Source organism: Gigantopelta aegis, chromosome 3 (assembly GCF_016097555.1).
Source record: "Gigantopelta aegis isolate Gae_Host chromosome 3, Gae_host_genome, whole genome shotgun sequence".
In the NCBI taxonomy this organism is placed as follows: Eukaryota; Metazoa; Mollusca; class Gastropoda; order Neomphalida; family Peltospiridae; genus Gigantopelta; species Gigantopelta aegis.
The window spans coordinates 69,396,103-69,417,986 of NC_054701.1; the positions used below are offsets into that span (position 1 = coordinate 69,396,103).

Sequence of the window (21,884 nt, forward strand, 5' to 3'; positions counted from 1 at the left end):
CAGGGTGCATGATTCAACACTGTTCGGTGTGTAATGGGACTTGTTTGCGGTGCAGTGAATGGTTCTTTGGCGATCACTGCCAGAAGACGTGCGGTCCCTGCAAGGAGAATGAAATCTGTCATCGAATGACAGGTGTTTGCACACGTGGTAACGTAGCATTATAATCTTTATTTATATATAAACAAACAAGAGGCCCATTAGGCCTTAACGGTTACCAAAGTGAACTGTTGACCCTTCCTACCAGACTAATGGGATTCACGATACCCATTTGGGGGTGGGGGTGGGTTGGGGTGGCAATATGATCAACTTCATGATTTTGTTTCTCCGTGGGTGAAGGAAACTTCCCACCAAATTTAGTTCGCATTGGTTTAGTAGTTGTGAAGAAATTAGTGTAGATGAATGTCTCTAAACAACTCAAGTATCTTCACCCCTCCCCAGGCACAAACAGGGGACCCAACATTAATGAGTTTACAACTTTGATTGATCATTTAATGATATATATATAACCAAACATAGTGTCCATTTTTAACGTTCGCTCTACCTAACTTTCTGAAATACATCCGATAGCATCTGATGTTTGCCATTGGTTCTGTATCTTGTACATTTATAAATATTTTACGAAACCGCGGGACGAAAGACACCTCTGTTATTGTGTGTGACTATGAAACAGAACCGAATTTAGACATGAATGCATTAACTAACATTATCAACAAAATAGTGTTGGATTCATGAAAGACACAAAGGCGAGATGTAGCCCAGTGGTAAAATGGTCGTCTGATGGGCGCTCAGTCTAAGATCGATCCCTGTTGGTGGGCCTCTTGAGCTATTTCTCGTTCCAGCCAGTGCACCACGACTTGTGTATCAAAGGTATGTGCCATCATGTCTGAGGGATGATGTATATGAAACAACACCTTGTTACTAACAAGGCAACGAGCCAGTCCAAAAATTGGTACTATCTGAGGGTACCAAACAAAACTGTTATAATTGGTTTAGTACGCCCGAGGACAAAACAAAAATGCATGATGGACTTTCCAATAGAGTAGCTTTAGCTAGTTATCACACGTTTAACATTTATCATTCAGGTGGTTGAAAAATCTGTGTTTACTGTTTGCCAAAGTATTTATAAACCGTGTAGATCGGTACTCACAAGGTTCCTTGTAGGTTGTTTTTTCATCTTTCGGAAATACTGAATAACGATTCGAGGGTGTAAACTTGGCACCTTGAGCATTTTGAAATACTGAAGATGGAATCCAAGATGACTGTCAAAATAGAACTCAAAACATTTCCGATACTTTGTCAACTATGACGAAGCTGTTGATGTTCGTGACAGTATTTTAAGGGTCAAAAGATTAATTTTAAACTACTCCCAGCTAATCAAAACATTGCAACTTCATTTACATCCAAGATAGCGACCACTATATCAACAAGAATACCAAAACTGTAAATTTACATCAACTATAGCAAGATTCTGATATTAGGTATGGTGTTTTATTTATTAAGAAATACATTTATAACATCCTCATGCTAAATGAGATATTGCCTCATCATTTAACTCCAAGATGGTCGTTAGGAGTAAGAAGTGTCCTTATCTTTTTCTATTTTACCTCAAACAATTGTTTTTGAAATACAGGGGTGTTTTAGGGAGCAAGGAATTAAATTCTCGCAGTAACATTTTATAGAGAATGTAAATATAATAATTCTTACGCTGACCGCTATGTCTTAAAGGTGCACAAATCTATGTTTAATCTATCTAGAAAGTAATGCTGCATCATATTGACCAAATCAAAATCATCAATGCCAACCTGGCTGTGATAAATGGGCAAGTTGCAGCCAATGACTGTTGTTATGGTATTGATTGTGGAGTCTGTATTTACCATTAGTATTTTCTGTCTTTTGATAATGGATACATTACTCAATCATCGAAAACAAAAGGTTAAAATCTGAATGTAGCCTTCCTGGTGACGTATCTATATCAGCATCTAAGTCCTCAAGTTTAATAGATTTAAATACTTCAGCCAGAATGTTGATAACTGTTGCTTTGTGCAATCCTTTATATTATAGCAGCAATATTACAGCCTGAAAGGGCATGGGCCATCAAATGAGATGCAACCTTTTCATGTGTCTTTACCGCTTCCTTAATGCCCATTGCAGCTCATGCTAGTAGCTCTGTCATTGGAACTGAAATCAGAAAAAAGCAACTGTGAAATTATGCAACTAACTCGGTGTGGTTTTTCAACAAAACATACCCTTTTTGAATGCTCGTTACCATCTAATTTTCTATACTTGTCATTGGACAAAAAGCAACCTTACACAATGTTATGAGGAGAGTGAAAGTGAAGTGGTTGAATACATGTATATTATAGTTTTAAAATCTACTATTTACGTCATTAGATCATTGATTACTGGGTGGTGTATCTTCAAAAGTAAAGTAGTTTTGTTGGGAGCAATCCTTGTATTGTTATTTGAATCCTGTTAATATATATTTACTAAGTTCTCTTGGTGGTAGTCGATCATTTGCAGATAAAACCGATGCATACTAGTAGTCTAGTAATTGCCATATTATGGGGAGATATATTGTCTTGGTGGAGAAAATGCAATGATAAAGTATGTATACATTTTATAGATAGGAAATGGCAATGATACAATTATGAAGGGTGTTTGTGAGTCTGATGGACTGCGTTAACGGAATTGGTTGATAATTATTTTTCAACATAATCCTCTTCGAGGTCGAGACTGCTGCCAACGATGCTGCAGTGCCTGAATCCAACTGGTGTAGAAGGCTTCCTCTGGGTGGTGTAAAACGTCCTCCACATCAGAAATGATGTCATTATCATTTGCATAATTCTTGCCAGACAGTTTTTTCTTCAAGCTTTGGGAGAGGTGGACATCTGGTTGTGCTAAATCTGGTGGATGTTCCAATGAATTCAAAACACAGTCATGCATTAGAGCCATGGCAACAGCAGACTCCGTTAGAAAGAGGCGCCTTGAAACCTTTGCCATGCCTAGTTCATTCAGCAGAATGTTCTCAACTCTCATGGCATGCCTGGTGTATTGGCGTCCCTGTATTTTATGAACATTTTCCGTAATGTTGGAGTTAACGGTCTTCCTGATCTTGGATCATCTTTGAGGCTCTCTTCTCCTCGTGAATTCCGCTCCGCTCCCCACCTCCTAACAGTGGCAAAGAAAGGAGAAGCATCCCATAACGCTGACACAATGTTGGAGTCAGTCCAGTTCGTTGGAGATACTTGATGACATCACATAAGCCAGTTTTGTTCATTTCCATCAACAGAGAATACCTAGTCACTTTTATACCTGCAGACATATGCTACCAGGTAATGTATTTGATTCAAATGCAGCATACCAGCATACAATATTGTATGTAATACATGCAAACTGTCAAAGGAGTCCATGTCATGCAACTCTATATGCGGATATTTGTTTCGAAAACAATCGGCTTACACTTAAATCTTAGCAGTTGATTTCAGATTTTTGAAGTATAAATATATAAAATGAAAGATGTGGCCACTTCTTACTCTTGGCGGCCATTTTAGCCATCATGGATTAAAATGATGATGCAATATCTGAGTTAGCAAGAGGTCATAAATTAATTCTTTTGCCCATAAAATTAATTCAATAACATAAAGATATCTTCCTAGTTGATGTAAAATGCGATAAATTACGATTTCCTTGTTCTAGCTAATACATTGTCGGCTATCTTGGATAAATATGATGTTGTAGTATATAAAAGTAGCTGGGAATAGTTTGAAATGAGTACCTGGTGAATGTTGATAAATGCATTTTAGTTTGTGTGATTAAAATTAGCTATATAATTACATACAGATTAACACACAGAAACGTTATTTCGTTTTCAGTTCATTTCGAAATTATTTAACGACGCACTCAATACATTTTATTTACGGTTATATGGCGTCGGAGCCTCCGCTGTGACGTTCGTCAGTGAAGTTTTCTAATACCGATGTGTCTGCTGTCTGTCCGTCATCTTTTGCTTTGAAGTCTGTCTTATAAGAGTTTCGACCGGCGTCGTGGTTAGGCCATCGGTCTACAGGCTGGTAGGTACTGGGTTCGGATCCCAGTCGAGGCATGGGATTTTTAATCCAGATACCGACTCCAAACCCTGAGTGAGTGCTCCGCAAGGCTCAATGGGTAGGTGTAAACCACTTGCACCGACCAGTGATCCATAACTGGTTCAACAAAAGCCATTGTTTGTGCTATCCTGCCTGTGGGAAGCGCAAATAAAAGATCCCTTGCTGCCTGTCGTAAAAGAGTAGCCTATGTGGTGACAGCGGGTTTCCTCTAAAAAAACAGTGTCAGAATGGCCATATGTTTGACGTCCAATTGCCGATGATAAAGGGACATTCCTGCGTTTGTTGCACTGTTTAAGATGTTATAGACTAACAGATTTTTAACGATTGTAATTACATAAAATATTAGTGGCTGTATATTAAACGTGTTTCTGATGGTTCTAATATTTGTATTAGGCCAAATTTCATCTTATTTCCTAAAATGTTTTTTCGTACGTACGAAATTATTTGAAGACAAAATCCAGTTTGGGCTTCTTACAAATTGAAACACAGACACTGATATTCTAAACAAGAAAATATATTTAATATTTAAGTTTAATCATAGAACTATTTTATTAGTCGGAAACATCTTACAATGCAATAAACTCAGGAATGTCCCTTTAAGATAAAAAAAAATCAATGTGCTCTAGTGGCGTCGTTAAATAAAACAAACTTTACTTTTTATAAGAGTTTCGATTGGATTGTTCTGAAACTGTGTCCAATAATCCTCTGTGGCACTCTTCACAAACAAATTGAAAATTACATAGCGGAGCCCTATCAATTGGTTTCCCCTTTTAATGATAATAATACGTATTATATTCTGTTTTTAGATAAACGACCACCGTGTTTAGAGACTTGGCAAATGGGGGCCGGCTATATACATGGCAAGCAATCAAAATATATTATTCATTTCATGACGAAAATAACTGCGAATACGCTGTAATAAAATAATAAACAGTCGGAACATGAAGTCACCATTTATTATTATTATTATCATTATTATTATCATTGCTATTATTATCATTATCAGGCGTATGTGCAAATTATTTTGACTGGTTCGCAGTGGTCATTCGGTTTAATGTATAGCGTAAAAAACCAGTGTACTGTCGCATGTTTTGTCGTCCAAAGTTTGGCTTAATTATTACTTAACCCAGTAGAATCCAGTTCTACGTACAGGGACAAGTTCAGCCTGCCGTGTGTGCACGCACGTTCTCTTGCATTTTTATAGCCAAAACTCTCCCAGATAAAACACCGCCCCCTCCACCCCCAAAAGGATAGTAGTAGGATAATAATAATAATAATAATAATAATAATAATAATAATTGTGTGTTATTATTTATTTATTAATTATTATTATTTTTTGTTAATACTGTACGGGCAATATTACGCCATTCATATGTCTATGGAAAACGTACACAAAAGGGTCTGCTAAATTCATGTACTCCCCCACCCCTTCCCCTGTTCAGAAAACGCTCTGTTCGTACAGATGGTTCGGTAATATGAATCAATCAAATACTTATTTACCGCCTATATACATTTTTGCTGTGAATATAGCCAGCCCTCGTTAGCGGAGGCTATATACACGGCCTTCGTATATATAGTCACATCGTATATAATTAAACACCATCTAGTTGATAGTATTTTTTTAAAATGTAACAATTCCTATCCCAAGTCTACGGAAGCGTATTAGTGCCACCAAACGCAATAAAATAATTCTATTTGCCTACATATAATCTTGGAAAAATCAACTTTAAAGGAAACATGACACGTAACCACATTATAGCTCATTTTAAAAACAAAATGATATAAAAATAATATACAAATAAGTTTATAACAATAAAATGCGTGTAGTTATCTTAAAACGAAGAAATTACACCGATTAGTATCAAAGTATGATTTATGCATATTTTTCCGTAAGCTTTCGGAAAAAACCGGAAGTGACGTCAGAGCCGCTATACTCTTTCATTGTTTATATATGGAGTAAGGGGCGTATGATCTTTTCAGAGCCCAACAATGCCGTACTGTGCGGCCTTTGGGTGTCAAAATACAGTTTAAAGGATCGGGATTATCTTTTTTCGGTTTTCCAAAGGATTGTATTCGAAGAAAGGCGTGGATATTTTATTGCAAAAGAAAAGATTGGACACCAACGCCGTATAGTACTTTGTGTTCCGTACATTTTTCACCTTCAAATTACGAGACTTTTCCAGCAACGAAAGCAAGTTACGGATATCGTAATGCTAGAGCAAAATTATTTGTAACAGCTATCCCTGATGTTCACCTATTACTAGCACCAGAAGAGACTGCATCTTGCTGCTTTCCATTATAACGAAAATGAAATAAAGCTCAAGTCGTAACAAAGGATGGCAATCTATGTTGGCGATTGGTTTATCCCAAAGCAAAGAAAGGAAAGGATGCGGTCATAAAAGCTGTGAAGGAATCCTCTAGCTACAGTAAGTAAACACTGCACAGTAATAATATTTGGTACATTAAACTACATATATATTATAGATTCAGGGTGACATAGTAGAGTATTTACCTCAACCAGTGTTATTCCCCATTCAGACAAATGCTGTATGTCTATTTGCCACATACTGTACTGTTTACTATCTCATATATGTGAAATTGCATATAAAGTACCTGCTGCAGATGATAAATAATAAATGTAGCCTTTGTGATAGTTACAGGTTCCTCCCAAGATTATTAGATCTTCGACACAGAATACTAGTAGCTATAGTATAAAATGTTGGAGGTGTGCTCAAATATACCATTATTATATTACAAGGAAGAACTAATCAACAGTATAATGCCTGTTGCTTCATTTTATATGTTTTCATATTTTTAAACTTCATTTTCAGAGTATGTGGATACACTGATGGAATCTTTAATGCAAAGGCGATACCAGCTGGATAATTACGGAGTTGCAAGAACAGATGTCAAGCAGACAATGTCAAGCATGCCTGGATTCTTAACAAATGACTATTACAGAGTGGAGAAAACAGAAGCTGTGCAAAGACACAGATCACGATTCAATGCTATTTGATAAGCTGTTTATGTGATGAATATCAAGTGATGACCAAAACAAGATATTATAGTGTTATGAACATTTTTATTAATTTATTTATGGTCTAGCATATTGAAAGCCGGTGTAGATTTCTGATGGGAAACTGTCTCTAATCTTCACAACAACACATGCAGGAAGCACACGGCGATTTCTTTGACCAATCCATCTCGCAAATCGTCTATAAGCAACATATCTGTATGTCCTGTAAAGGAAGAAACAGCAAAGAAATTGTAAATATTCAATACATCATGCATATTTTATGGAAACATTACTGTTTCAATGTGTTTGCATCAGATGATTGTTGTTCTAATAATTATCTTTAGAAACTAAAACATGACCATGTTTAATTGTTTATTAAATAAAGGTCATTTTGTGAGGGCACATGTACCTTGAAAATATTGGCATTTAAATAATATCACATGACTTTATATTTTTATATGTACAATAGAGCTATTCTAGGAAATGCATTAAAAAAGATGAAATTGTATGCTAAACTATGCCAGGGTCTACTATGCTGCATTTGACCATTAATTTTTACTGTGTCAAATGGATACAATTATGTAAATTGAATCAGATTATTCTTCTTACTCGTGAATGGGATCATTGTCATCGAGTGGTCCGTCCATACGAACATAGTCCAACATGGCCAACTCCAAGACATGCATGTTGAGGCAGTTTACAATAAATCCCTCGTGCTGTGACACACACTCATCATCTGCCATGTCGGCCTTGTATCTAGCTGCTGGCACCTCCATACAACATAGGCATTCTTCTACAGTGGCCATCAAGGCACAATTACCACAGTCACACCTGAAACAAACATGTATTTATTAACCAAAAGTGAAGGAAATGGATTGTATTCTTAAAGATGTCATGAATATTTATTAAAAGTAACTGACCTACTTTTCTTTCCAACTTTTTTCTCCACAAAGACAGCAGACCCTAGTTTTATTAAGTACATAATAGGTACTACATACACTGAGAAGATCAGAAACACATTGGATGTTGAAAAATAAATAATATGAGCAAGTTGTAAGCAGCATTTTGTAACAATGACTTGATAATATTAATATACCATAATCCCTTTTACGATTAAAAAAACACCCCGTTATTGATAAATAGTAGATGTATATATTTTTAAATGTTTTTATTTGTAATGTGTGTTGGTTTTTTTTATTATTACTTATTGTAAAATACTTATGGAAGGCCTTGAAAAGAAATTGTATGTTTGTGAAATGAGTACATGTACATATGAAACACTTTATCTGGACGAACAAGGATGAATGTAGTTATTAATAGCTTGTATTTGTACAAATCTGGTCACTTCCCCTACCCCATGAAGAAAATAGTTGACAGGGCTTTAGATATCTCTAATTTGGACACAACAGGGATTTTTTTTTTCAAAGTACATCAAGGTCTTATAATACTGTAATGTTATTTCAATTACTGAAGGGCCGGCATGTTGTACTTAATTTGAGCATGTTTATGTTGGGTATACTTATTTGGAGTAAAGCATTTATCACCTTAGCTACATTGCAATCTAAAGCCCAGACTTCATAGGAATATGATATTAATTCTTTAGGGATGTTCCACAATTGATCCAACAGGTGGGAGAGCACAATAACTATTTTACACCTGGTGATGTATAATTTTCTATGCATACATGCTTTAAGCATATTTATTTTGTGGGTGGTGGGTATCTAAAACCGGACACCCTCCATCTTTCATGGAACAGCCCTTAGTTAATTACGCGTGTTTGTGTGTGTGTGTGTGTGGGGGGGGGGGGTAATTAATATTTATATACATGTCCAAATAATAAATTATTATTTTATCATCATTTGTTATTATTATTTTATCATGACCTACTGAAAACCAGAAATGCCTGCAAACATCTTGAGGTACTAGTATTCTTTGAATTTGCTTCTTCGGAAATTGAAGTAAATTAAACAATGTCACCATTTTTGGTGGGTACACTGAGGTGGTTTGATTCTCGGGTAAGCACTCAAAACTAACTTAATACTCCATACCCACAAGCTGTTTGAGCACTCAAAAGTAAAATGAGCACCGATATTACAGCACAGAGGTGGATCCAGTCATTACAACATTTTAAAAAGGATTCGTGAGTTTTCAGATGGCAAATGATCCGAGTTTCCAAAGGGACTGAAATCTCTAAAGGGGTTTGGGGGCATTGTGCCAGAAAATTATGAAATGTGTTAGCAGGGCAAATTAGTGTTATATTGTGAATGTTTAATTTGAAGAAAAAAAGAAAAGAAAAAAAAGGACATTCAAATTGATGCAAACTGGCCAGGATTTTATATTGGAGTGGGGAGGGGACCTACAATATGTATGTGTGTAATTATTTGTAAAAATGGGTGGGACATAACCCACTGGTCTCATGCACTGTCGGTTTAGGATTGCCCATTGGACTACTTCTCTTTCCATCCATCCTTAACCAATGTCTGACGCCATATAACCGTAAATAAAATATGTTGAATAAAACACTTCTTTCTTTCCATCCAGTACACCATGACTCGTATATCAAGGACTGTAGTATGTGCTATCCTGTTTGTGGGTTGGTACACAAAGTTCACTTGCTACTAATGGATTTTTTTTTATTTATTTGTCATGGAATTTAATTTGCATGGTGAGGGGCCCCCGAACCTGAAGTGCCCAGACCCAACCCAAGGTCTATATTCCGGCTCTGCCTTAATAACTGTAAAAAAAATGACCATATGTTTGATATCCAATAGGCTAGCTGATGATTAATAAATCAATGTGCTTTAGTGTTGTCGTTAAAAAACAACTAACTTACTTTAAAAAAAAAAGGTTTGATAAGAATGGGGTGGGGCATGGCCTCCCTCTCCCCACCATTTTATATATTGGGGGGGGGGGGGGGGGGAGAGACACTGAATACATGTATATATGATTTAAAAATAAAAAAAACCTAACAAAAGCAACAAACGATGGGGTGGGGAAAAGGCTTTCTTTCAGAAAAATTTAAATTGTAAATAATTTCAATTTGGGTTCACGTAAGAACAAAAGTAAATGTTTTGGGACTAACAAAAATACTATTGTTGTGTGCAGTTTAGAAAACAATTGTCCTATAACAGTATAACTTATATAACTTAGGCCCTATACCGTATACGTGGTCGGACACCGTTTGAAGGTTCTGACAACCGACGCTGATGTCACGTATTCATTTAATTTTCAACTTCAACAGAAATAAAAGAAGTATAATAAATGACAAACGTAATACAAAAATCGCGTACAAGCGGTACAAACAAAAGGTAGGTAATCCTACTAATAGTCATTACCGTCCACAACTTACCAGCCAAGATCGCCAAATCTGCCGTCTGGTATGGGCCTGGCACCATCGGTGTCTCCACCCTCCGACTCGCTATCCGTTTCTTCTTCCGTATCACTGTTGTTAATAAATATGTGTCTTTCTTCATTTACCAACGGCTCAAACTGATATGGCAAAATGTTTTGCGAACGAACATTCATTTTTTTTGGTAAGCTCTGCTAGTCTTGGATTCTTTGTGAGCGGTACCGACTAATGCTAAGTGTAAGGCTTTTCAGATCAAGCGTCTCGTCTCTGACGTCACGGACCACGTGATCGCCTTGCTCATTAAAGATCGGCAATTTCCGCTAAGAGCTCGTATCTGGGGTTCTTTTATGGAGATATTTTAAGTAATTAATTTTTTATAATTTTTTTTTTTAGGTGATTCAATTTATAATTAATTGTACATGGTTGGTGCCAAATATGGTTTACGTGACATGTTTCCTTTAATCGTTATGGCATATTTTGCATAATAATGAATTTGACAAGTTGGAAAATAAAGGTGTTCTTGATCCAGATTTTTAGACTTTTTTGCGTACGACTAACAATAAATTTACCTATAGATGCAAAGGCCTAACTAGTCGGGATTGTCGACGTTTAACATGCTTCTGTTACTAAAATAAATTAATGTATAAGCTTATTATCATTCAGTACATGTTTTAATTATTTTTTAATAACTTATTTTCATTGTTGTAGTTTTTCTATTTACCCTACGTCGCAGAGGACGGTGAAGCATTCTCGTTACACGAGCTTGGTAAATCGTTTTGACACTGCGGTTATTCGGGGAATGCCCGTCACGTGTCTCAAAATAATACGTCACACCTCTGCTCTCCAAATAGCCGTAATTTTTCTCTGAATTATGGAACGTTGACATAATTCAATTATTTTTATAAAATATCAATAATAAGTGCGATATGGTGGTTATGTAGATGGTTCAATAAGGTACTTCTAGCTACAAATCAAAAGTATATATTGTCATATAATACTTTGTTGGGTCAATAATTAGGTCAACCATCCGTGACAGAGTGCGTTTAATGTATTTCGTCCTCTTTATTTCAGATACAACATGTACCTGTACATCATTATACATATGGATTGCGTTTGGTATTTTTATTGCGCTTGTTGTTGAATTCTTCATTTGGATAATTTTCAGGTATGTGTATAATTTATGGAATTATTAATAATATGAAAGTTTGTGACTTATTTCACGTACTGGTTTAGCTTTTACATTTTGTATGTGTTCATTCGAGTTTGCACGCGTCTGTAAAAATTAATATCGCGCATTAAAATTTTGCCTTCGAAAACATGTAAAGTGTCATTAAAGAGTTTAAGATTTCTATTCGTGTAACGCGCCTCCTACTTGTGACGTGTACCTTGGTCATGGAAATCCCTTTGCACGGGCGTGTGGTTCGCATTTTTACGCGTAGATGATGATCCACGCACAAGTTAATACATTTGTCCCGCATCAAAATGCGTGTAGTAAATGTACATGTATTTAACAGCATAACATTATACATAAGTTAATGCGTTAAAGAACATTATGAAACAAAAAAACTAAAACATTTCTATGATTTCTATGAAATCATTAATTCAAAGTAGGCATCTTTTTAACCTTTGTAAAGTCCTAAATCACATACAGTTTTACATTAATTATAAGAAATGAACATATATTAAAGAATACAGTACTTACACATGTTCTGTGTGCATTTGTAATACCACACCATAGTTTGACACCCAATAGCCGATGTATTTTTCGTGCTGGGGTGTCGTTAAACATGCATTCATTCGTTGTAATATCACACGTCAACGTGAGAAAAATGTCCGGCAGACACGCACCTCTCACACGCTTCACGTAGATACATTTTAAACTCTATTATACATATAATTTAAATCTGGAAGCAGAACAAGATGACATTAGTCTGCAGAGAGCTCTTAAAATTACAATTAAGGAAGTAATTAGAGCACAAATGATTCTACAAACTATATATTTGGTAAAATTTGACAGAGAAATTTGCCACCTATACAAAAAACACAGAAGACGGGAACTGTGATACAAGCAGTGTTTACAACTTCACTTTAAATCTGTACCCTCTCAGAACGTAATACCAGTAACGATGGATCTTAACATTTAAACTATTCCGAGTTTTAGCCAGTATAATTTACTTTAATGATTATAAGTATAATCTACTTTACAAATCTGTATATTCAATACATTTCTGGTGATCGTAATGCTGTATAGTAGCTAAATATGGATTTGTGCTCAAAATAATTTTGTATGTACATGTATATTTTGTTTATTCCAACTGCCATGCTCCAGTCACTGTACATAGTAAGCTACTTTAAGAAAAATAATTATATATGCATTTGATAAAATTGGAAAACTAATTTTTAATAAAAAAAAATAAAGTCAATAGTTCAGATGTCATAATGTGTAACACCCGTAACGTTTCTTCAAATGTATAACACCAATAACGTTGGAATGTAATCTAAATGTGACAGATAATTCCTAAAATCAGTTTATGTTAAAGGGACATTCCTGAGTTTGCTGTATTGTAAGATGTTTCCGACTAATAAAAAATTTCTGCGATTAAACTTACATATTAAATATATTTTCTTGTTTAGAATATCAGTGTCTGTATATTCAATTTGCTTCTGGTCGTCTTAATATTTGTAAGAAGTCCAAACTGGATTTTGTCTTCAAATAATTTCGTACGTACAAAAAACCTATATTTTTGGAAATAAGATGAAATTTAACCTAAAGTACTAATCAAAATTATACCCAGGTAATTTTCCAGTCTTATATATTATTTATGAAAATCTGGAATGAAAACCATAAAAATGTGTCAGTATTATCATGACCTGTTATGGTATTCAAACAACCGGTAGAAAAAATGACAATAAATTACCTGTTATAGATAGAAATATGAGATTTATTTGCAATTTTACTGCAAAACATATGTAATATGAAACAGACTATAACACCCAGTTTGATATTGAACACACCTGAGACCACCTCTCTGCTTAGCTTAGTACTTGTGATTTCACCTGTCAAGTGTAATCAATATAAACCTGGGGGTTATAGTCTGTTCCAAATTACATATGTTTTGCAGTAAAATTGTAAATAAATCTCATATTTCTATCTATAACAGGTCATTTATTGTCATTTTTTCTACCGGTTGTTTGAATACCATAACAGGTCATGATAATACTGACACATTTTTATGGTTTTTATTCCAGGGATTTTCATAACTAATATATAAGACTGAAAAATTACCTGGGTATAATTTTGATTAGTACTTTAGTACAAATATTAGAACGATCAGAAACACGTTTAATATACAGCCACGAATAATTTATGCAGAAAAATATATTTGATATGTAATTACAATCGTTAAAAAGTCTCTGTTAGTCGATAACGTCTTAAAAAGTGCAGCAAACTCAGGAATGTCCCTTTAACAGTAATCAAGAAAATCAAGATGAAATTATGAACTGTTATGTTTATGAACTGTTATGTTTATGAACTGTTATGTTTCTACCATCATAACAACAGTCTAACACAACCTGTTTTCAATTGAGGCCGCGGATGTTTCTCTCTCTCTCTCTCTCTCTCTCTCTCTCTCTCTCTCTCTCTCTCTCTCTACGTTTTGAAATTTGTTACATGGTTTTTAAGTGTCTTATACCAAAAATGGAAATAAATTTGAAAAACGTCTCACTGTGTTTACACCATCTAGGTAAGTAGGTAAACTTCTTTCAAATGTAAATGTTAAAAACATTATATATGAACATCTTTTAAAGAAAGGCCCTATGAGGATAGTTATATGTAAAAATTGTAGTGTAATCCGTCTCCTTTAGTAGAACAATTAATTTTTGTCACAAATTCTGTTTACATTTTGTGTAGGATTCGAATGAATGAATGAATGTTTGTTTAACGACACCCCAGCACAAAAATACATATCGGCTATTGGGTGTCACAAATGGAAAGTATATCAAAATATTATTTATATATATATATATATATATATATATTCATGTAAAACCACAGTGTAAGGAGCTGTGGGGGGAAAAAGTATAATATAATACATAAAATCAAGGTAAGTATATTTTAAAACTTTGTATAGAAGTCAAAGTGTTTTAAAAACTTTACAATTAGTTCTGGATGTAATTTAAACGATTCCAAAGCATTTCTGTTGCCAAATATATCATTTCTCGTCGGCTTGAGATGATCACACTCCACCAAAATGTGGCGCACAGTCAGTGTACACTGACAGTATTCACACTGAGGAGGAGGGTCCTTCTTTAAATTAAATGAATGCGTCAAATATGTATGGTCGATGCGGGCACAGCATAAGACTACTTCATCCTTCCTGCATCGCCTGTAGGATGACTGCCACTCTCCTAGGACTGCCTTGACAGAATAAAGCTTATTCGCAACCGCTCCGTCCCAATCATCTTGCCAAGTCGAAAAGATATATTGGTTAATATGAAATATAAAATCACTGTAGGGGACACCAACATGGACACGGGGCAAGTTCAAAGCAGACTTGGCAGCAACAACTGCCTTTTCGTTACCCTTAATGCCAACATAGCTGAGTACCCAACAGAATATAACATCTTTATTGGCAATTATTAAAAAGACACACTTTCGTATCACCATCTCAACTAAGGGATGCTCCAATTTAATGTACTGTAGAGCTTGGAGACACGAAAGTGAGTCTGTAAAAATAATATACTTGGATGCACATGAATCCGTAATCTGTTCCAGGACTTTAACTGTAGGATTCGTGCGAAGTTGCAAACTAATTGGATAAACGTTGATGACAGTACACTGGAACATTTGAGACAACCCGGTACGTACTATTTAGAAATTATTCATGTTTTAACATAATCGAAGAGGCCCATCGGCCTAAAGGTAGTACTAAACCAAATAACTTCCGGCTGGGTCAAAGTTCGAGGTTCACCGAACTTTTGATAGAGAAGTTAACACCACAAGTCCTGTGTTCGGTGATAAATGCGAGTGTGTTGGTTGTAAACAAAAATAGTTTCATCTGAGGAAAAAAATGTAGCAATTTTATTTCATCTAGTAGCACTGTGTCAAGTAGCCTTGTGCTTGAAATATGTATGGGGTACCTATAAAAAAAAAAGTACTAAAATTTTGTGCGGAACTTGGGTAGTCATAGACGCTACCCGTTATCTCTGGAATGAGCAGCTTCACCCCCATTTTTTTTCTGATTCACTTTAAGGGTGAGGGGTGGTAGTACTTATATCCGAGGTGTTTATGTCGATTGATACGCCGCAGTTTTAGCCACTTGACCCCATCTGGAATGCACGATGTCCATTTTTCCGGGAGGTCAAATTGACCAAATTCATGATTGTGTTTCTCCATAATTAAAGGAAGCTTCCCACCAAATATAGTTGAAAATGTGTGTCCAGAATGACGAAATTCATAAATTTTTTCTCTCCATGGATCACGGAAGGTTCCCACCAAATTTAGTTGGAACTGGTCTAGCAGATATGAAGAAATTACAGTTTATATGCATTCCGTTGCATAAGTATACTGCTATAGTAAACTCCACCACACCCAGGCAACCTGATAACTGGGGCCCTGTCATTAATGACATTCACAAATTTGATAAACCATCTATTGATCTATAGAGTAGAAAAGATGATTTTTTTAAAAATTGGCTAAATTTCCCCCTTTTTGGGGGAGGGGCGGGGGGTATCATAATGACAAAACCCGACCCAAGCTTCCCATAAAATTTGGTTGGGTTTGGTTGAGTGGTTTTGGAGAAGTCACAGAGATAATAGTTTAAATGCATTTATCAATGCAACTATCGTAAAGTTCATCCCTCTCCTAGGGATAAACGGGGACCCAACATTAATGACATCAACAAAACATGTATTATGAACACTATTCGATTAAATCGATTCTGGATATAGAGAAGACGATTTTTAACTTTGTTTTACACATTTGGGCCACACCCTCAAACCCCTGACGAGCCAGAATGACCAACTTAATGAATTGGTTTCTCAATGTGTCAAGGAAGCTTCTCATAAAATGCAGTTCGAATTGGTGAAGTAGGTTTGGACGAAAATGGATCACAATAGGTCAGTTGAACCTTCAGCTGAGGTGAACTAATAACACATACGGTGGTTTTATTTAAAGTGACAGACCCTAGTTTATAAACACAACGACATATTTTTCACTGTTGAAGCCGTTTTTGATCATTTAAATTAGAAGCACTTACATTTTATTATTTAGAATATTCATTTTCGTACACATAAAGTGGTTCTGATCATCTAGGTTTTTGTAAAACCCAAAAATGCATTTTTCATTATTCTAAAAAACCCACGTTCGTCTGAGAAATAATGGTTATCGAGACAAACTCTAGTTATTTTTAAACAGTATTTCCCCGTTCAAACATCACAAACTTTAGCATCTCTGTGTTTTAACCTTATCCAAATGTGTTGCAGGTTAGTAGATTAACTTTACCTAGTGTCCATTTTTCACTGGCTGAAACTAGGGTCTGCGCCTTTAACTCTCGACGGTAGTAAAGGAGTGCAATTGTCGGTTGTAGGTATAAACTACACCAGGCACCATACTAGCGCTGAAGTTTATAAAACATCCCATCGCACGAATAGTACCAAAAGTACGAATGTTACATTGTACATGCAGATTGTTGGAGAGAAGATTAGGGTGTAGAATTAGACAAAACATATCACAGTAGGAATAAATGAAATGAAAGTCAAAGGACAGAAAAAAAGAGGGCAAGTGCAATAAAGTTATATGATGGATATTTAGCTACACCCCAGCTTAAATGAAACGTGGCTGTTGAGTGTCAAAGGTAGACCGATAAACAAAAGTCGACTGCGGTGAACAATTTGCCCTCAAAATAAAGGATGTTTCCCCGAGAAAATTGACAACAATATAAGTTGTAGAAGCATCACGAGGGGTTTATGGATTTTTATACCCTCTGTATGCTCTTGTACCCCGAACATACAGCGGGTATAAAGATCCATAAACCCCTCGTGATGCTTCTACAACGAATTTATCTTGTCGACATGTTTAATTACACGATTTTCTTCAAACACATCCAGGTGCATTAATAATGGTCAAACAAAACAAAAATTCAATAGCAACGTCATGTACCCAGTTTAGTGTTATTGTATGGAGATGTAAAGTGACGTCATTCAAATTCAAAATTACCTGTACTATTACAATATTTCGGCACATTAATATGTTCGCTTTTCTTTAATTTGATTTTCCGAATGGTTGGCAAATAAGACGCAACGCAGAAGTAAGCAGATGTCGAAACCTACTACACTAAACGACGTCTCAATGAGCAACGACACGTCAGCAATGTACACTTTAGATTCTGGCGCGAATCTTGCATTAATTGTCAGTTAATGAGGTTTAAATTCACAATAATAACTGAATTCAGTAAAGTTTGAGCTGAGTGAATGAGATTGACTAGATGTGACGTTGACATTTTAAACATACTGCCGTAAAAAGAGTAGCAGTTTGATGATAGACATTTTCCGCAAGATCGTTTTGGCTTCGTACACAATAGGCCCAAATATAACAGCCTATCTTATCGCAATGTCAATTCATGGCCATATTTCGTAATGGTACACTTTTAAATTACACTATTTTGTACAAACACTGTTAGATACGTTTATAATCTCTTGAACAAAACATTTTCAACAATTTTGCACTTCATGTTTTGTAGCGTTCGTAAAAAGAAGCGTCATGCACCCAGTTATTTTATTGCAGGGAGATGCAGAGAGACGTCATTCCAATAACGACGTCATTCAAATTAAAAAAACTACCGCGCCAGTCTGCGCGTGCCAATGTTACACTAGTTAGATATTGAGTAATTGTTATGACATGAGATATATATTACACTGGTGTGTAATAATACACATTAACCTACTCACTAGTAAATGCTGATGGGAACCGTTTGAAATATATCAACTGATCAACTTTCGATTACATAATTAGTTAAGAGTTATAAAAAGGGTTTGAAGTATTAGGACTATGAATCTGTTATGTTCACCGAGATAGACCCTATAACGTTTACTTTACATTGAATAACTATTTAAGTTTATGTTTCCTTTATGTACATGTGCAAATAAACCCCAACCACAACATATTTACATCAATTTAACCATCGAAACTGGATGGTTAATTACAATCAACTATGGATGTTGGTAATCAATCATCACATCGGTGGAGCCCGACTGAACAATTTGCAATCAGATGCAGGTGCAGAAAATGTCATTCTACCAAGGTATCCCTGTCCCGAGTCGGGCTCCCGGTCCCATTGGAGGTCGGACTCGGAATGAGTGTGTTCGAAACCCTAGTGGTATATGAGCACGTTAAACTAGTTACCTACCTATCTACCACAGTTGTGTAATTTCACGTCATCAAATTAAAAATGATTGGTCATCGCGGTTTGTCACATTTTACATGCCTTCATTAGGAGTCTCGGTAATAGTTGTTTCATGATTAATTTTTATTTTTACACCAGTTTAACATATTTATTGATCCCAACAAAAACAAAATGCATGCAATGACCCAGACCTCAAAGCTATGAAGTAAAAAAAGTCATTAAACAACATTTTCTCCATTGTTCGCGCACTGATGGTATGAAGTATATCCTGTAGTTAATTTCGATTTAACCAAATAATAGTGTTGTTTTTTGGTTTTTTTAATTTGTGTAGGGTGTATACTACCAAATCAAATCCCAGAGACGACAATAGTAACATATGGCTAAAACTCCTGCCTGCAGCATATCATTCGACATAAACACCACCGATATAAATATTACCACCCTCACCCTTAAAGTACGGTAAATCAGTTAAAAATGTGGGTCAAACTACTCATTTCAGAGATAACGGGTAGTGTCAATGGCTACTCGAGATCCGTACAAAGTATGAGTACCATATATATGTTTCAAGCACAAGGCTACTTGACACAGTGGTACTAGATGAAATACAATTGCATACTTTTTTCGCCCATATGAAACTAAATTCAGTTCAGGTCACCCAGATATATTACCATATTTAAGAGCAGTTGTATATGGCAAGTCAAACACAATGCAATAAAAATATTCAAATCTTTACAGTATGAATTATAGGCCAAAACCAACTTTTCCTCAGTGCTAACTTTTATTCAAACTCCATTCAGAGCCATGTACAGTAATTATTGATAAGGCAAGGTCATTGTGAACTTGCAAGGCCGAGTGACGGCTAATTAATCAAATAGCATAGTTTAATTTAATTAAATGACAAAATTTATAAAAACTATTTTTTATTATGCACTGAATATGTGCTATAGGTATGGTTATACCAAATAAAATCCCATAGGCGACCATATTAACGTTTGTGTTTAAAAACACTATGTGCAATATATCAACCAAACTATGACCTATAAATATCAGTACTACAACCCGTACCTCAAAGTTTCTTACTGAAGAAATTGGTACTTTTCATGGCTCATTTTCCGTGTAACCAGATGTTTTCACAACACCCCTAGTTTCACACAAAATTTTACAGGTACCCCATACATGTTCCAAGCTCAAGGCTACTTGACACACTCACATTTATCACCAATCACATGACTTGTGGTGTTAACTTCTGGAAAATAAATTAGTATTGTCAATTGACTGACTATTCTTGGCTATAGTTTTCAACGTGATTTCATAAAGAAATATAAGAGAACAAGTACAACAGCATCGCTGCTTGGGCTGGTAATACCAACAATAGGATCTTGCAGATAGAATAGGTTGAAAATGAAGAGTTCTGCACGAATTTAAAATTTCACAGATTACAACTTTGAAATGAAAATGACCCGAAAACTATTCTACAGAGTAACGTCTAACAGCGAACCATAGATTATTCACAGAAATATTGCTCAAATTGTTTTCAGAGCAAAGAACCTTTAAACAAACTGGGATTATCAAAACGTTTGGTTTTTTTCCCTTTTACTTTTTGCATATTGAAACGAGTATTCAATACAACTATTTTGCCAACAATTTTGGTTTTAGTACATATTCAGGATAAGATCCTCTTGATTTGATGATTATTTTTGGCTGAATATTATGGGTTTCTTTATTGCAGATCCAGAGACTGACGATAAATCAACTACGGTCAAAATGGGCTACAGTACATCGGTGATACATTTCATCAAAAGTGATCCTAGCAGAAAAAGAACATTAAGCGTTTAGAAAAAGTTGTGGATGACAAAGCAAATGACTCATGATCGTATTCAGCTGTAATCAACGGTAATACTCCATTGAAGGATTAGCGGTGTCATGAAACAAACAAATGAGTTACACATGCCACATGGGTAATAACCTTCAATTAAACAAAATATCTTCTGACATGGACAGTCTCATGTAATAAAAAAAATCTTATTTATAACACATGTATGTCTTCTTTCTTGTGACAATTGTGATATGTTTTAATATATGGGTTCTAATTTTGAACCTGTATATAAGGGTCACTTGTCTGTAACGGCCACTTTTGTCAGGTCCCTTGGGTAGCCGTTGTATACACACACAACTTGTACACAACATATAATTTTTTATACATATGAAACCGCTAGCAGACGACAACTGTTACAGAATGCAACTGGTCACGTGACTTGTGGCTTTGATAAATTGAGGACTGGTAAAACACGGCCTCGGTGGCGCAGTGGTTAAGCCATCTGACTACAGGCTGGTAGGTACAGGGTTCGCAGCCACTACACCCTCTTCTCTCTCACTAACCAACTAACAACTAACCCACTTTCCTGGACAGACAGCCCAAATAGCTGAGGTGTGTGCCCAGGACAGTGTACTTGAACCTTAATTGGATTTAAGCACGAAAATAAGTTGAAATGAATTGAAATGACTGGTAAAAACAGGATTACTTTGTCTGTGACTGGTTAATTAATTAATTAATTAATCAATTAACAAAGTAGGCAGCGATATAGATGTTTCTTTAGTGACACCACTGTTTGGACCATGATGGATTTGTTAGAGTAACTGAATCAAGAGATGCGGAGTATGAAAGTAACCCTGACGATTATGTTCCATTGACACACCTAGTAACCAACGGTGTGACGTCAGTGGAATAGGGTTTCATTAAAAATCTAGTATATTGTATTCAGTGGAATATGCATGTGCCGATGACGGCCTATCACCTATGTTCCCATATCAAACGGTATCATTGTCAAAGTAGTGTTAGATGCTGTATTCGTTAATAATGTGTTTATAGTCTATGAAACTATGTTTGTAAATAGTTGCCATAATTTATTTATTGGATATTGGTATATTACGATCGCTAAATGTGTTAATTTAATGTTCTAAGCCCCGTGTTTTGACCTTGTTGTCGTCGACCTTATTTAATTCCCAGATTT

The 21,884-nt window shown here is 35.6% G+C and overlaps 1 protein-coding gene and 1 long non-coding RNA gene across 3 annotated transcripts; one reads left to right on the plus strand and one right to left on the minus strand.

Annotated features, from left to right (window-relative positions):
• The first annotated feature begins 11 nt into the window (after positions 1–11).
• LOC121368985 lies at positions 12–20,902 on the plus strand. The gene is made up of 4 exons (XR_005957534.1): positions 12–147; positions 11,543–11,636; positions 15,246–15,330; positions 20,603–20,902. It is a non-coding gene; the product is annotated as an uncharacterized LOC121368985 (long non-coding RNA).
• On the minus strand, positions 7,172–10,840 carry LOC121368984 (P2X purinoceptor 7-like). Of its 2 annotated transcripts, none has more exons than XM_041493768.1 (3): positions 10,472–10,840; positions 7,732–7,953; positions 7,172–7,336 (listed from the first exon to the last, which is right to left on the minus strand). In XM_041493768.1, exons 1-3 carry the CDS (start codon positions 10,645–10,647, stop codon positions 7,201–7,203), a joined length of 534 nt encoding a protein of 177 aa, XP_041349702.1. In that variant the 5' UTR covers positions 10,648–10,840; the 3' UTR covers positions 7,172–7,200. The 2 variants fall into 2 exon arrangements, with proteins under 2 accessions (XP_041349702.1, XP_041349701.1); XM_041493767.1 differs by having other exon boundaries at positions 7,172–7,345; positions 10,472–10,834.
• Positions 20,903–21,884: the final 982 nt, after the last annotated feature.

Bases quoted from the DNA above. Each gene is read 5' to 3' on its own strand.
- LOC121368984 (XM_041493767.1), bottom strand. From the start codon at position 10,647: ATGAATGTTCGTTCGCAAAACATTTTGCCATATCAGTTTGAGCCGTTG. The intron at 7,954-10,471 runs GTAAGTTGTGGA...TGTTTGTTTCAG, and splicing joins AGATTTGGCGATCTTGGCTG to GTGTGACTGTGGTAATTGTG. The intron at 7,346-7,731 runs GTAAGAAGAATA...CTTCCTTTACAG, and splicing joins GACAATGATCCCATTCACGA to GACATACAGATATGTTGCTT.